The sequence below is a fragment of the Diadema antillarum genome, unplaced genomic scaffold, assembly GCF_040938485.1.
Source record: "Diadema antillarum isolate AM-2024a unplaced genomic scaffold, OU_Dant_1.0 seq00001730_RagTag, whole genome shotgun sequence".
In the NCBI taxonomy this organism is placed as follows: domain Eukaryota; kingdom Metazoa; phylum Echinodermata; class Echinoidea; order Diadematoida; family Diadematidae; genus Diadema; species Diadema antillarum.
In genome coordinates, this window is record NW_027272416.1 from 319,135 (window position 1) to 332,430 (window position 13,296).

At 37.9% G+C, this 13,296-nt stretch overlaps 1 protein-coding gene across 1 annotated transcript; it reads left to right on the top strand.

Annotated features, from left to right (window-relative positions):
* The first annotated feature begins 3,212 nt into the window (after positions 1-3,212).
* Positions 3,213-12,966, top strand: LOC139711916 (heat shock 70 kDa protein IV-like). Its single transcript, XM_071623762.1, has 2 exons — positions 3,213-3,400; positions 10,315-12,966. Exons 1-2 carry the CDS (start codon positions 3,213-3,215, stop codon positions 11,978-11,980), a joined length of 1,854 nt encoding a protein of 617 aa, XP_071479863.1. The 3' UTR covers positions 11,981-12,966.
* Positions 12,967-13,296: the final 330 nt, after the last annotated feature.

Here is a 13,296-nt window from a genome sequence, read left to right on the forward strand (position 1 = left end):
GGGACAAAAAACAGGAAGTAAACCACCAGAGTAACAACAATGAATGGATTATCAGATTAAAGTGAAATTAAGCATGCCTCATTCACACATTCTGTCCATAATCAATGCCAACTTTCAAAGCAGTAGCACTATCCTTTCAAAAGTTAGACAAGGTTTTTCATAAATGAAAAAGGGATTATAAAGACACACCTAATCACACTATTCTACCAAAAATGTTCGAGATAAACTGCTAAAAAAACACACTTTCCTGCCCGTTTTATGATACCAAATTTTAGCATAATGTAAAAGAAGACTCGCTCTTTTAGAAAATATGAAAAAGTCAAGTTCGGCTAGGTTGACCCATTTCACTTATTTTTAGTCCTCACGCAAAATCAGTGTGTGCGACTTTATTTTCGTTTTGAGGTGCACGGTCACATATATAAATAAATATATATAGATCTATTGCCATTTAGGTTTTTATCACATATGTATATATATGATTATATATATATATATTATGTTATATTATATAAGTCAATATCAGGAATAATTTTTCACACCAATCTATCCATTCCATTTTAAGACATGTTGTGTTGTATGTTTGTTTTAGTTTAACAGTTTAACAGTGCTGTTAAAAGATACGCACGTACACACACCAGCACACCCACATACATGCTTACATGTTTGCACATGACTCCACTCTCAATAATAATTTTCACGTGTATACGAAATGTAATTGTCACTCGCACCAGTGGTAACTCACACACGAAGTAATTGGAAAAAAAGACGAAAGATGTAGGTCTAATTGATCATACCTTTAGAATTAATATTGATAAAATGAATAAGCCTCAGTGAGCATTCAGGTAGGAACACAACAGATTATGAAACTTCTGTGAAATTGTGTCACATAGCCAACATTTGTGTATAATGAAGGCCCTATCCACTTCGTAAAACACAAGTAGCTTTGAGAAAATGTTGGCATACCTTTTATTGCAAGTACATGTTTTGAAAATCACTATACTACAGCGCGTCCCAGAAAAAAGAAAGAAACCGAGTTTCATTACACCGTTTTGCTGTATCAAAATCATAAATTTGTTTTATAAGATTCATGTACACCAATGGAAAGATACGCTTCTCTTCTTTCATTTGATGCACAACTCAAGTGTTCAATATTCATGCATGACTTAGTTAAAAAATGGACAGTGCATTGGTGCTACCGAATGTTCATTTTCAAGACTGGAAAACTCAAAGTCGCCATTTGCGCATGCAAATGAAAAATTGGTAGCGCCACTGTCCATTGTTCTGCTCAGTCTTGCATAAATATGAACGTTAAGTTCTGCATCAAAATAAAAGAAGAGAAGCATATTTCTCTATTGATATGGTATCTCACAAAGCATATTTATGATTTTCATAGCAAAATGTTGCAACAAATCTCGGTTTCGTTTTTTTTTTCTGGGACACGTTGTAAAGCCAATTGTTAAGTACACATATAATTTCAACTTTCCATTGATAATGTACTTAGCATGAATTCCTGACAAAGCATCAAATTAGAATATGTCACCAAGAAAAGGTCCAGTCATTAACCTCGGAACGAATTCCTCGTGTGTAGTCCTTTAAAACGGCAAAGTCGACATTATTGTTGTTGTTGTTGAGTTTTGAATTAAGAAGAGAGAGAAAGAAATGGTGCCCTATAAAACAAATAATTTGCCCCAAAAGATCATTGCCAACGACCAGGGAAACCGGATCATGCCGAGTTACGTCGCCTTCACCCAAAACGGAACGGCTCATATAGGATACGCAGTCAGAAGCCAAATTGCAAAGAAATGGATATTTTGATTAAATGTATTCTAAAACAAGGCTACAGTTGCATAAATCCATAGAATCCAGGACAGACAGGGGTATTTCATTCTGTAATCAACATTAAAATCCATCCAGGTTCCAGCACACTAAGATTGTTTAAAATGACTACATGAGGGATTACAGTTTACCTGGCTGAACGCAAAATAATAATGATAATAACAATGATAATTATGAACAACGCTTATATAGCGCACAACACACAGTGAATAATCATGTAGGCCTACCTATGCGCACAAGAAAAGGAAAGAAAGTTATGTACAATAAAAGATAAGGCACTGTGCATCACACACAAACCATTCTGGCAATAATATTGTTTTACAAAAACAGTCACTGTTCATTTTGGCTGAAGCAAGACTAAACCGTTCACTGGGTGGGTTTTCCCCACACACAATCCGCGATGAACTCCTGTCCACTTCCATTGCCGATTGGCATTGCACTGTGCACAGTGTACTTTGCCCTGCGTTTTGAGCCTGCACATCGAAAACTAAAGACAAGTATATTTCCCATGAAGTATCGTCAACAACCGCCTGCCTAGGATATACTGTATGTCTTGAGGTAATGTAGACATTTGATTTGGAAACAATGCTATATTAATACACTATTCGTTCAAACGCGTTAATGCTAAATTCGCGGGCGAAAGCTTTCTTGGTTCGACTGCTTTTGTAACAGATATCATTTACAGGCATACGCCATGCCCATGGCATATCTGTGGACACATTTAATTGTACAGCTTTTTAACGATAGTCCCGTAAGACTTTATTCTAAGAACGTGCCTCTCCTCTTAATACGTTAGCTATATATATTTTTCCTGTCAATTTTGTCTCCTGGTATTTGTGACTTGTGTGCGGTTGTAGTAATTGTCAGTTCTGATGACGAACGTCTGATGTATGCAGATGATCCTCGGATAATTCTAGACATTTTACCACTGATGATTTTGTGTTATTTCTACCTACATGTCCTCGCAGTGAGCTAGATTTCACCACTTCCCCTCTGTAAAGGTGACCCAGAGCCAATATTGTGCAAGATCGCATTTTCGAACAGCCATATGAATTACGAGGCTGCCATATAAATTACGAGGCTGGCATATACGGAAGCTCAGTTTAATATTTGACGACTCCTTGTCAAGCCATAGGTGATTAATCCAGCAAAACAATCTAACTTTACAGTACGAAGTAAGAGCAACATTATGCAGACCTGATTACAAAAATCGAAGTATGTTTTGTGAGTGGTTCAAGCAGTACGTGACGAAGAAACATTTTATCGAGCAGGAGAACTAGGAGGAGAAGTACAGTTTTCGGATTTTATCGGGGTAATGATTTCTTTTTGACTTTTTTTGAACTGTTAGAAAAACGTCGGGTCAAGAATACTGTAGTATGGCACCAGGCAAAGCAAAAGCTATTGGAATAGACTTGGGAACGACCTACTCGTGTGTTGGTGTCTTCCAGTACGGCAAAGTCGAGATCATTGCCAACGACCAGGGAAACCGGACCACGCCGAGTTGTGTGGCCTTCACCGATACGGAGAGGCTCATCGGAGATGCCGCCAAGAACCAAATTGCTATGTAAGTGAATTGACTCCTTTGGTTATCTAGCTTTGATTAGAATCGTCTTCTGCACTTTTAAGATATCACTTTGCATGCCAGGGCAAGTACCCCCAAGGGCCATTACCCTACACCCCCCCCCCCCCCCGGGCAATTACTCCCCAAGGGTAATTACCCCCCCCCCCCCCCCGGCTACATACGACCAAGTGGTAAGGTTAGATTAACGATTAGGTTTAGGGTTAGGAGTTTGGGTTAGGGTTAGGGTTACGATTAGGTTCAGGGTTAGGACTAGGATTAGGGCCAGGGGAAGGGTCCGGGGTAATTGCCAAAGGGGGTAATCTCGGGGGTTATTGCCCTACACCCCCTAACAACACATAAACTGAAAAAAGGACAAACTATGCAGAAAATGAAGCGAAATGCTGATCAGGATTATTGACATGTCACACATGCCAACATTTTGATTTGAGAAAGAGGTAAACTCCAGGCGACCAAACGGTTTGAGAGTTTATAGGGAGGGGGATTTCCCACCTCCCAGAGCAGGGAAATGTGAAATTTGAGAAGTAAATTGGCTTGGGCTATATTTTATAGATGTCCTGTTTCAATAATCATCAACACGATGAGACTCTTAGATGAATTTTGATGTCAGTTAATTTTACTTTAGGAATGGTATTAATCATGCAAGACGAGTAATACGTTAACATGTCCTCAAAAGCAGTCGTCTTGAAAAACTCAAATCCCTAAGGGATGCAAAAGTTGCATCATGCAGATTGGGTTTCAAAAACCATCAAATGTTCTCAATTTGAATGTCCGTTTGAAACGCGTTTGAAAACACGGTTGCGTTTATCGAACCCCTGGAAATGCCTCAAACGCGTTTACGATCGTGATTTTGGCTCAGAAAATTTTTAGATAAACGCAGCCTTAGTGTCACTTCTACAGTTTAATCATGAAGATTCTGATTCAGCACCTTCCAAACGCTATAGATCGAACCACGAATTGTTTTCAAATTTTCAGCAAGAAATATAAAAGATACAAGGGAACTGTCAGTTTTGGCAGCCATTTGGGGGGCTATTTTGAATATATCTTAATGCTCTCAAGGATGCAAGAATTGCATCATGCAGATTCGGATTCAGCACCCTCAAAATATGGTAAAACCACCAATTGTTTCTAATTTGTCACCATTGAGATGGAAATACATAGGTACTTCCTGCGTTTTTTTTTTTTGTGGCAGCCATTTTTTTTTTTTTGCGGGCACCTTAGATATATAAAACTCCTTATAGATGTAAGAAATGTATCATCCAGATTTGGTTTTAGCACCCTCAAAATAGATTCAATTTATCAATAGTTTTCAATTTTTCCTCATTTCGAAGGGAGTACATGGGGAATTCCATTTTTGGCGGCTATTTTGACGGCCATTTTGAATATTTCAAAATCCTCAAGGGTACAACAGTTGCAGATTCGGATTCAGCACCCCCGAAATAGGGTAACACACACACACACACACACACACACACACACACAGACACACACACACACAAAGCAAACAAACAAACAAACAAAACAAAAACAAAACAAAACAAAATACGACAAAGGTCAGCCTCTAGTACCCATACTAAAATGTAAACAGAGTGTTCGAATGCTTCAATATTTCCTGCTAAACCTAATCTTTTCTATGCATACTCGGGAAGAAAAAGAATTTAAAAGATAACTCCCGCCTCATGGTAAACGTTAAAGGTAAAATTTACCACTAGAAGAAGTGATTTTAAAAATATTCGAATTATCAAATTTGATGCATATTATGTAGGTCAGTTGTATCACAAAACATCCTACCATATAAAAATTGTGCAATAAAACCTAAACATTATGAAAAGATAACACTATTTTTCTCACTTAACAATAACTTTAGACGGTTTAGTCTAGAAACACCCTTATTGTAACTATCGCTAACACTTTGTACATTTAACAATACGTGCATTGATTATTCTGATTAAAATTTTTACATGGGTTGTTGTATCCCGAACTCACTTTTAGAACTATTTTGAAGCACTTAAGCTGGGTTTTTGTTTCATCTGCAAATGGTAAATAATGCCTTAAAGGGTGACAATGGGGAGGGAATATCTCCCTCTGTATCACAATGGATGTCTGTTTAATTGTTACAAAGACTCGTGATACAACGTCATATTTTATATTCTCTTCTTCATGCTATATCTTTCAGATATATGAAAAGCATTTGATTAGTTTTCATCTGTTAACCGTGCATTCGCTACCTGGCAGTCTGGTACCCACTGTCTCGATAGTCCAACTTACTTTGTCACTACCACAAACTTTCGATATTTATAACATGAAAAGGGTATAAAGTACCCGACCCTTATTACGATTAATATATCATATCATCCCTCGGTGCTATTTGTGCTTGGCTCAGTGAGAAGATAGCACGGGTCATTTTGCGAAATTCTGGTAAACCCTAACTTCATTTTTTTTTTCGTTCATGTTATCAGAAAGAAACAAAATCCAACTCCAAAGCCTATTGATATATTCTTTGCAACTCATACATGATGGGCAAACGCACATAATGTAACACACTCACAAACACGCACGCACATACACATACATACACACATATATATACTCTCTAAAAAAAAAATCGAGTGAAACTTTTCACTCTAAAAAGAGTGAATACAAAAAAGAGTGAATTTCGAGTGAAATTGGAGTGAATTTTGAGTGAAAATGCTCGTTTTCACTCATTTTGGAGTGACGTCAGGGATCACTCGAAGATTTTGGAGTGATCCCTGACGTCACTCCAGGTATATAAATATAAATAATACAAAGATTAGAATGGGTTAGAATGTTTCCACAGCCAATACCATGCTGTCCTTTTAAGAGCCCTTTAAAATACATAATGTTTTGTCTATTGTCAGTGATGATAGACATTGCGACCTGGTGCCGATTTATCACGCGTATTTCCTCCCCACGATGATTTCGGACAATGTCTGTTTATTCAAAACTTCAGTCGCAATGTTCATACATTTTCTGGGAACTTGCCAAGTTGAGTGTGGATGAAAGGACAAAAATATTTGGGGAAATCATAGTCTATACTGGATCATAAACAAGATCGTGGTGTGTAGAGCAGTATTTGTCTAATCTACTTACATAGGTTGCTGAGATGACATATCCAGAGAGAGCCTTCCACAAATTGGCAACTCTCTCTGTCTATGAACGAAAAAATATTTCCTCAAGTCAAGTTGATACTGCTGTTTGTCCAGTTGTCATACTATGGCCTCTATATTTCCTGTGAACAGAATCAATATATCATAATTTTGTAGCATGCATTCCAGTCAAATATTTAAAAACTTCAATTATTTCTCCCATCCTGTGCCAGTGAGCAAGAGTGCGTAATTTAGTTGCACTATCTGTTCGCGATATGACAAATTTCTAAATCCTGAATTCATTGTAGTTGTCCGTCTCGACATACTCCAATTTCCTCTGCTCGCCTTGCCCATAGGTATTATAGCGTCCGCACTGACTGATCGTATTCCAAAATGAGTCTTACTCCATTGGACGAATATAGCATTGTTATAATATCTGCATCAAGATTCACAAAAAGTCCTACCAAAATTCTTAACAATTCCAAGAACTGTACTATATTTTCACAATTTTGAATCTACTAAAACTCAAAGAAGTACACGTCTTGTAAGGAATTAATGAAGCGGCCACTTTGTAGCTAGTTCTTCAAGTTTCAATAAATCGTCTTGAACTTGCACAACAGTCTTTTCTTAATCTGAGAGAATATACACTGTCTAATGTCATCCGGGAAATCAATATCAAAGATTAAAAGAAAACTCGGTTCACGAGAGTGCAGACATATGGCGCGGCCGGGCAGTGTAATGACTTGTATTTTCATCTCAATTTTCTCTATCATTTGGCATGTTTGGTATGGTAACAAATTCGGCAAAAACTTTAGATTTCTTTTAAAATTCAGTAGGCTACTGGGATCTCTCAGAATGGTTAGTCTACCTCCAAAAGTGGTAGGGTTGACAAATATTACATTTAACAACCCTATATACCCGGCATACAGATCTCAAGCGTTGATGACTGTGTATCCGTCTTGATGAAACAATCGTCTTCTGCTCTTTTCAAGGTATTGTTTACCATTAGAAGCAGTGATTTGAAAAAAATGTTCGAGTTATTTCATTTGATGCATTTGTGTAGGTCAGTTATACCACAAAACATCCTACATATAAAAAAATCGCAATAAACCCTATAATATAAGGAAATGTCACTATTTTAATTAATAAGCCATATCTGAAGACGGTTTATCCCAGAAACAATTTTGTAATTCTTATGACTGTTGTTCACATTGCGTGTATTTAACAATACTTAACATTGATTATTCCGATTAACTTTTTTTTTAAACATTAGTTTCTATTCCTAATTCGCATTTTAAAACCATTCTGAAGCACTAAAGGTGGGTTTTTGTTTCATGAGCAAATGGTAAATATTACCGTTAAAGTACTACGAATAAAAACAACACGCTTTGAAATGGCTTACAAACAGCTCTCTAAAATCTTAATTCCTACAGGCGTATTTCACTGTCCCATCAAGATAGTAGGACATGTAATTGTGTTCATCCAAGGAGAAACCCAAGTTTCGAAAAAAATGATGGCGTGTGACAATGGCATCGATTGGGGGGGGGGGTGATTGGGGGTCAATGCGTATGTTGAGGAGCTGTGTGTTTGCTACATGGCCTGCTTTGGCGTGTGGTTGGATTGACACATTTTTTTTTTAATGAATAAACAAAGAGAGAGAGAGAGAGAGAGAGAGAGAAGGGCCATTTCAGAAAATATGTTAGGATAGCAACTAGTAGAAGAATAGCAAAAGCTTATCATGAATTACGTTTATGTCATTGCCATGACATTTAGTAATAAGCAAGAGTTTCTATCATACTGGGTGTCTAAAAAAAAACACACACAAAAAAAAACTATACAATCTTGAAATGGCTGCCAAAGAAGAAATATATGATTCTGGGGAAAAAAAAAAGTTTTTATGTATGGATAGCTTATGGACTCATCTTTCATATGACACCAAAAAGTTGAAAAAATAATTCAGGCTTGAATGAGTACTGCTCACTTTTGTAAAGGGTGTGAAAATTAGGCTGCGCAGGAATTAGCCTTTTAAATTTGCGACATGTGAGTCCGTTGGAGCTTACAAAACTGAAGTTGATATGATAAATTTATGATCAATTGCGATGAGAATGGGTTTGCTGAGTGTATTTTATGGTTTATTAAACCAAACTTTTATGCATGAGTAAACCCCAGTTGCATCTATTTTATTCATTGTAGCATTGCAAATTTTCCTGGTAGACTCAATGGTGTATTCATATGAGACAGGATGAGGGGATGGTACATGTTGCAATTTTCATGTTACACACTCTTATTTTTTTACATCTGTGACTTGAATGAAAACTTTAACCCCACATTGCAGTTATTTTCAGCTACTGGCTACTTTTATTCAGGTTACCCATTGAACTAAAGAATAAATAGCTGACACCTTTGATATTTTTTTTTTGACAATCCAGAATTGAATATTCAATGTTACATAATCCCTACCTGATTGCTAAGTAAATCAGTGAGATGTTCAATGTGGGTTGGAGGTTTTTATTCAAAGTCAGTGATGTTAAAAAATCTGACAGTGTGTAACAGTGTGTCACTTGATCATGATACATTAAGAATAAATCAAGAGCTGTAGGTTGTTACTCAGCCCTCATTCATCTTGGAGTCTTGGACTGACAACCAAAGATGGAGAGGCCTGAGTTCACACCGCAGCAGCGTTCTTTTATGGTAACAGAATACCACTTTGGTGTCATATGAAAGATGAAACCATATTGTAACTATCCTTACAAATAAATCTTTTCCCACAGACTGCAATTGATCATGAATTTATCATATAATGGACCTACGTAGGTCCATGATCATATCAACTTCAGTTTTGTAAGCTCCAATGGACTCAGCTCTCGTAAAATTGGAGGGCTAATTCCTGCGCATCCTAATTTTCATACTCTGTACAAAAGTGAGCAGTGCTCATCTAAGCATGAAATATTTTCAGACTTTTTGGTGTCATATGAAAGTTGAGTCAATAAGCTATCCATACATATAAACCTTTCTGTCAGAATTGTATATTTTTTTTTTAATCGGCGGGCATTTCAAAAGTGTATAGTTTCTTTTTTTTTTGTGAGACACACGGTAGTATCTTTTTGAATGTTGCCCATGATTCGTGTCGTGAAAAAGACAGCTTTGACATTGAAATTAATGTATTCTTGCGTCGAGTTGTTTTTATTCTAACAACAGGTGTAACTGCGATTCATTGACATAAATACACACCGATTTTCACTGTTTTGCGAAATAGCCATGATAAAAATCATGGGCATTGTACTTGGGTGAGATAGTCAGCCATAAATGGCAGAAGCTTAGTAGTCGAGTGAATTTGACATCTGTATTGCAATCAGGATGTCATGGCTTCGGATCTCACTCGAGTACGTTTTGAGATAAACTTGATTAATGATAAACTTGTAACAGATAAAAACAAAAATGGTATTAACACTTAAAAAAATAAATACACAGCCTCAAAAAACAAAAACAAAAACATGCAAGCAACAGATAATCGCCTCTAGTTGGTTCCGCAGTCATTGAAAGTGGGATTGTGCATAACACGCTAGTCGTTCTACGTTGCCACCACTACTAGAATTCTAGCCTGGATTGCAGGCTCTTATGTGGCCACCAAAGTTCGGGCCATGTTGAGCTCATAACGCTAGAAGGTGTTGTATTTGTAATATCTGTTTATGAAGACTTTGAAAATATCTTTATTCATTTCGATATGACGATCATTGCGACAGTTTTACTTCTTTACAAGTAGTTTCATTTTCATTTTCTCATGCACTACAGGAACCCTAAGAACACAATATTTGATGTCAAACGGCTGATTGGTCGCCGATTCACAGACGAGAGTGTACAAGCTGATATGAAGCACTGGCCATTCAAGGTGATCAACCAAGAAGGCAAACCTAAGCTAGAGGTGGAATACAAGGGGGAAAAGAAGATCCTCTCCCCAGTGGAAGTCAGCTCAATGGTTTTGACCAAGATGAAAGAGACGGCCGAGGCATATCTGGGTCAGAAAGTCACTGATGCTGTCATCACTGTTCCTGCTTACTTCAATGATGCTCAGCGACAGGCCACCAAAGATGCGGGTGTCATTGCAGGGCTTAATGTTCTCCGCATCATCAATGAACCGACGGCAGCTGCTCTGGCGTACGGACTAGATAAGAGGGTTGAAGATGAACAGCGTGTCCTGATCTTTGACCTTGGTGGAGGCACATTTGATGTGTCCATCTTGTCGATTGATGATATCTTCGAAGTCATGTCAACTGCGGGAGACACCCATCTTGGTGGTGAGGACTTTAACAACAGGCTGGTCAGCTATCTTTCTCAGGAATTCAAGCGCAAACACAAAAAGGACCTCACAAACAACCCACAAGCCATCCAACGTCTTCGCACAGTAGCTGAGCGTGCAAAAAGAACTCTCTCAGCTAGTCCCCATGCCACCATCGAGGAAGACTCTCTCTTCGAAGGAGTTGATTTCTACACAAGAATCACCAGAGCTCGTTTTGAAGACCTCTGCTATGATCTCTTTAGAAAGTGCCTTGACCCAGTTGAGAGGGCTATTACTGATGCAAATATCAACAAAAGAGACATCGACACTGTTGTGCTGGTTGGAGGATCAACTCGTATTCCCAAGGTCCGGAGGCTTCTACAGGAGGTTCTAGATGGCAAGGACCTTAACAAGTCCATCAATCCAGATGAAGCTGTGGCTTACGGTGCAGCAATCCAGGCAGCCATCTTGTCTGGAGATCGAAGCGCAGAAATTCAAGATGTAGTTCTAGTTGACGTAACCCCACTCTCTCTCGGAATTGAGGTCGAGGGTTTCGAAATGTCAACAGTAATCAAAAGAAATACGACAATTCCCACCGTGGCAACTGGGTCCTACACCACGGTTTCTGATAACCAAACTCGCCTGAGGGTTCAAGTGTATGAGGGAGAGAGGGCACACACCAAGTACAACAACCGACTTGGAGAGTTTATGCTGACAGGGATTCCACCAGCACCAAGAGGTGTTGCAGATATCAAAGTGACCTTTGACATTGATGCCAATGGCATCATGAATGTGACAGCCAAGGAACAGAGCACAGGTAGCAGCAACAATATCATGATTACCAACAACAGAGACCGTCTATCCACGGAAGAAATTGAACTCATGATCAGCGACGCTGAGGAGTTCAGACTTCAGGATGACCTTCACCGGAAAATCAATGCTTCCAGAAACAAACTGAAGGACTACGCGTACAGCGTTAAATCCGCTGTCAACGAAACATTAGCTGAGAGGAAGCTAACCGCTGGTGACAAAGAAATGGTCACCAAGGCTGTAGAAAAAGTTCTTCAGTGGTTGGATTCCAACTACAAGGCGACCGAGGGAGAATTAACTCAGCAGCTCGAGGAGCTTCAGAAAACCTGCTCACCAATCATGATGAAAATAAATGTTGCGAGAGGACGATAAAATAACTACCATCGAGTAGGACTACAGCAAGGACTACCTGATTATTGTCTAACTGATGTGGAAGAGATGGAATAAATTGGCCATACACCATTAATTTAGAATAAGCATTTCGATGTATACTCTTGTTTAATAGCCACTGCATAATGTATGAAGAGGTTTAGCTGCTGCCATGCGTAACCTTTCTCAATACTTTTTATTTTCATATTGCGGATACTTTTGATAAAGATATTGCATGAACAACGTGCAGTTTTGGGGGTAAGGAGCAGACTTAGTGTCACCCTGCATAAGGTCTGGTTATGCAAGGGTACAAACTCAAATTCAATTAATTTTCTGAAATGTTGGCTTGAACGCAGAAGTTTAAATTTTCCATCAACTTGCACAAAAAGAGAAATCGAGAGGAGAGTTAAAATGAAATGCTCGAACAAGATAGTGAATAAGACCATTTTTATTTTCATAGCTTTTATGTCCAGAAAGTTTAACTACTTTAAGACTTTTAGAAAATCCCTTTATTTGCAACATGCTTATTATCCTTCAAGATTTTCCAGGCAGCAACAATTTTCAGGATATATCAGATCCAGATTAATTGCCTTGATTATCCTCTTTACTGCACTATGAGGTAGAATATGACTTGCAGGTCGATAATTTGCACTTTTTTTTAATGAATTCATTTTTCTTGCATTCATTGTACAGCTTTACAATTAGACATGTATCAGATATGCACGCAGGAATGAAAATGCATAATTGCGATTACAAACTAGGAGGAAATAGTCAAAAAAGATAAGAGACTATTCTAGACTGAATACTTCACAAATAAATCCAAAAGCTTTCCGAGGCGAGATCGGCTTATTATTCCGCTTACAGGATGTACCAAGGAAACTGACATTCATCTAATACACATAATCTCGTTAATCTCGCAATGCCCTTCCATGGTATATAACGTTTTTAAATATATCATATTTACAGAATTTGAGTGTAGGAAATGAAGGTATAATATCACGAAACCTTGTTATAAAATCGGCCTCATGGATAAAGTCCTTTTGATTTCAGAACCATTGATAATCACGAATAAAAATCTACTCATTTTGGATTTTAAAAAAATGACATCTTGAATAGCCGTTCTGACATTCTTGCTTTAATTATAAACAGTACGATTTATGTTCTAGTGGTTCCATTGCGATTTTATAGAATGCATTTTCTGGTCGATGTACTCGATGGTTAATTAACTTTTGTCTTTTGCTTCTTGCTGTTGGTACGTCACTGAGATTTTCTTTTTCTTTTCTTTTTTCATGAGGAGGGGAGGACGAGGAGAACACAAA

Excerpts from the sequence above, each read along its gene's own strand:
- LOC139711916 (XM_071623762.1), top strand. The coding sequence starts at position 3,213 with ATGGCACCAGGCAAAGCAAAAGCTATTGGAATAGACTTGGGAACGACC. Across the intron at positions 3,401-10,314 it reads GCCAAGAACCAAATTGCTAT|GAACCCTAAGAACACAATAT; the intron begins GTAAGTGAATTG and ends CATGCACTACAG.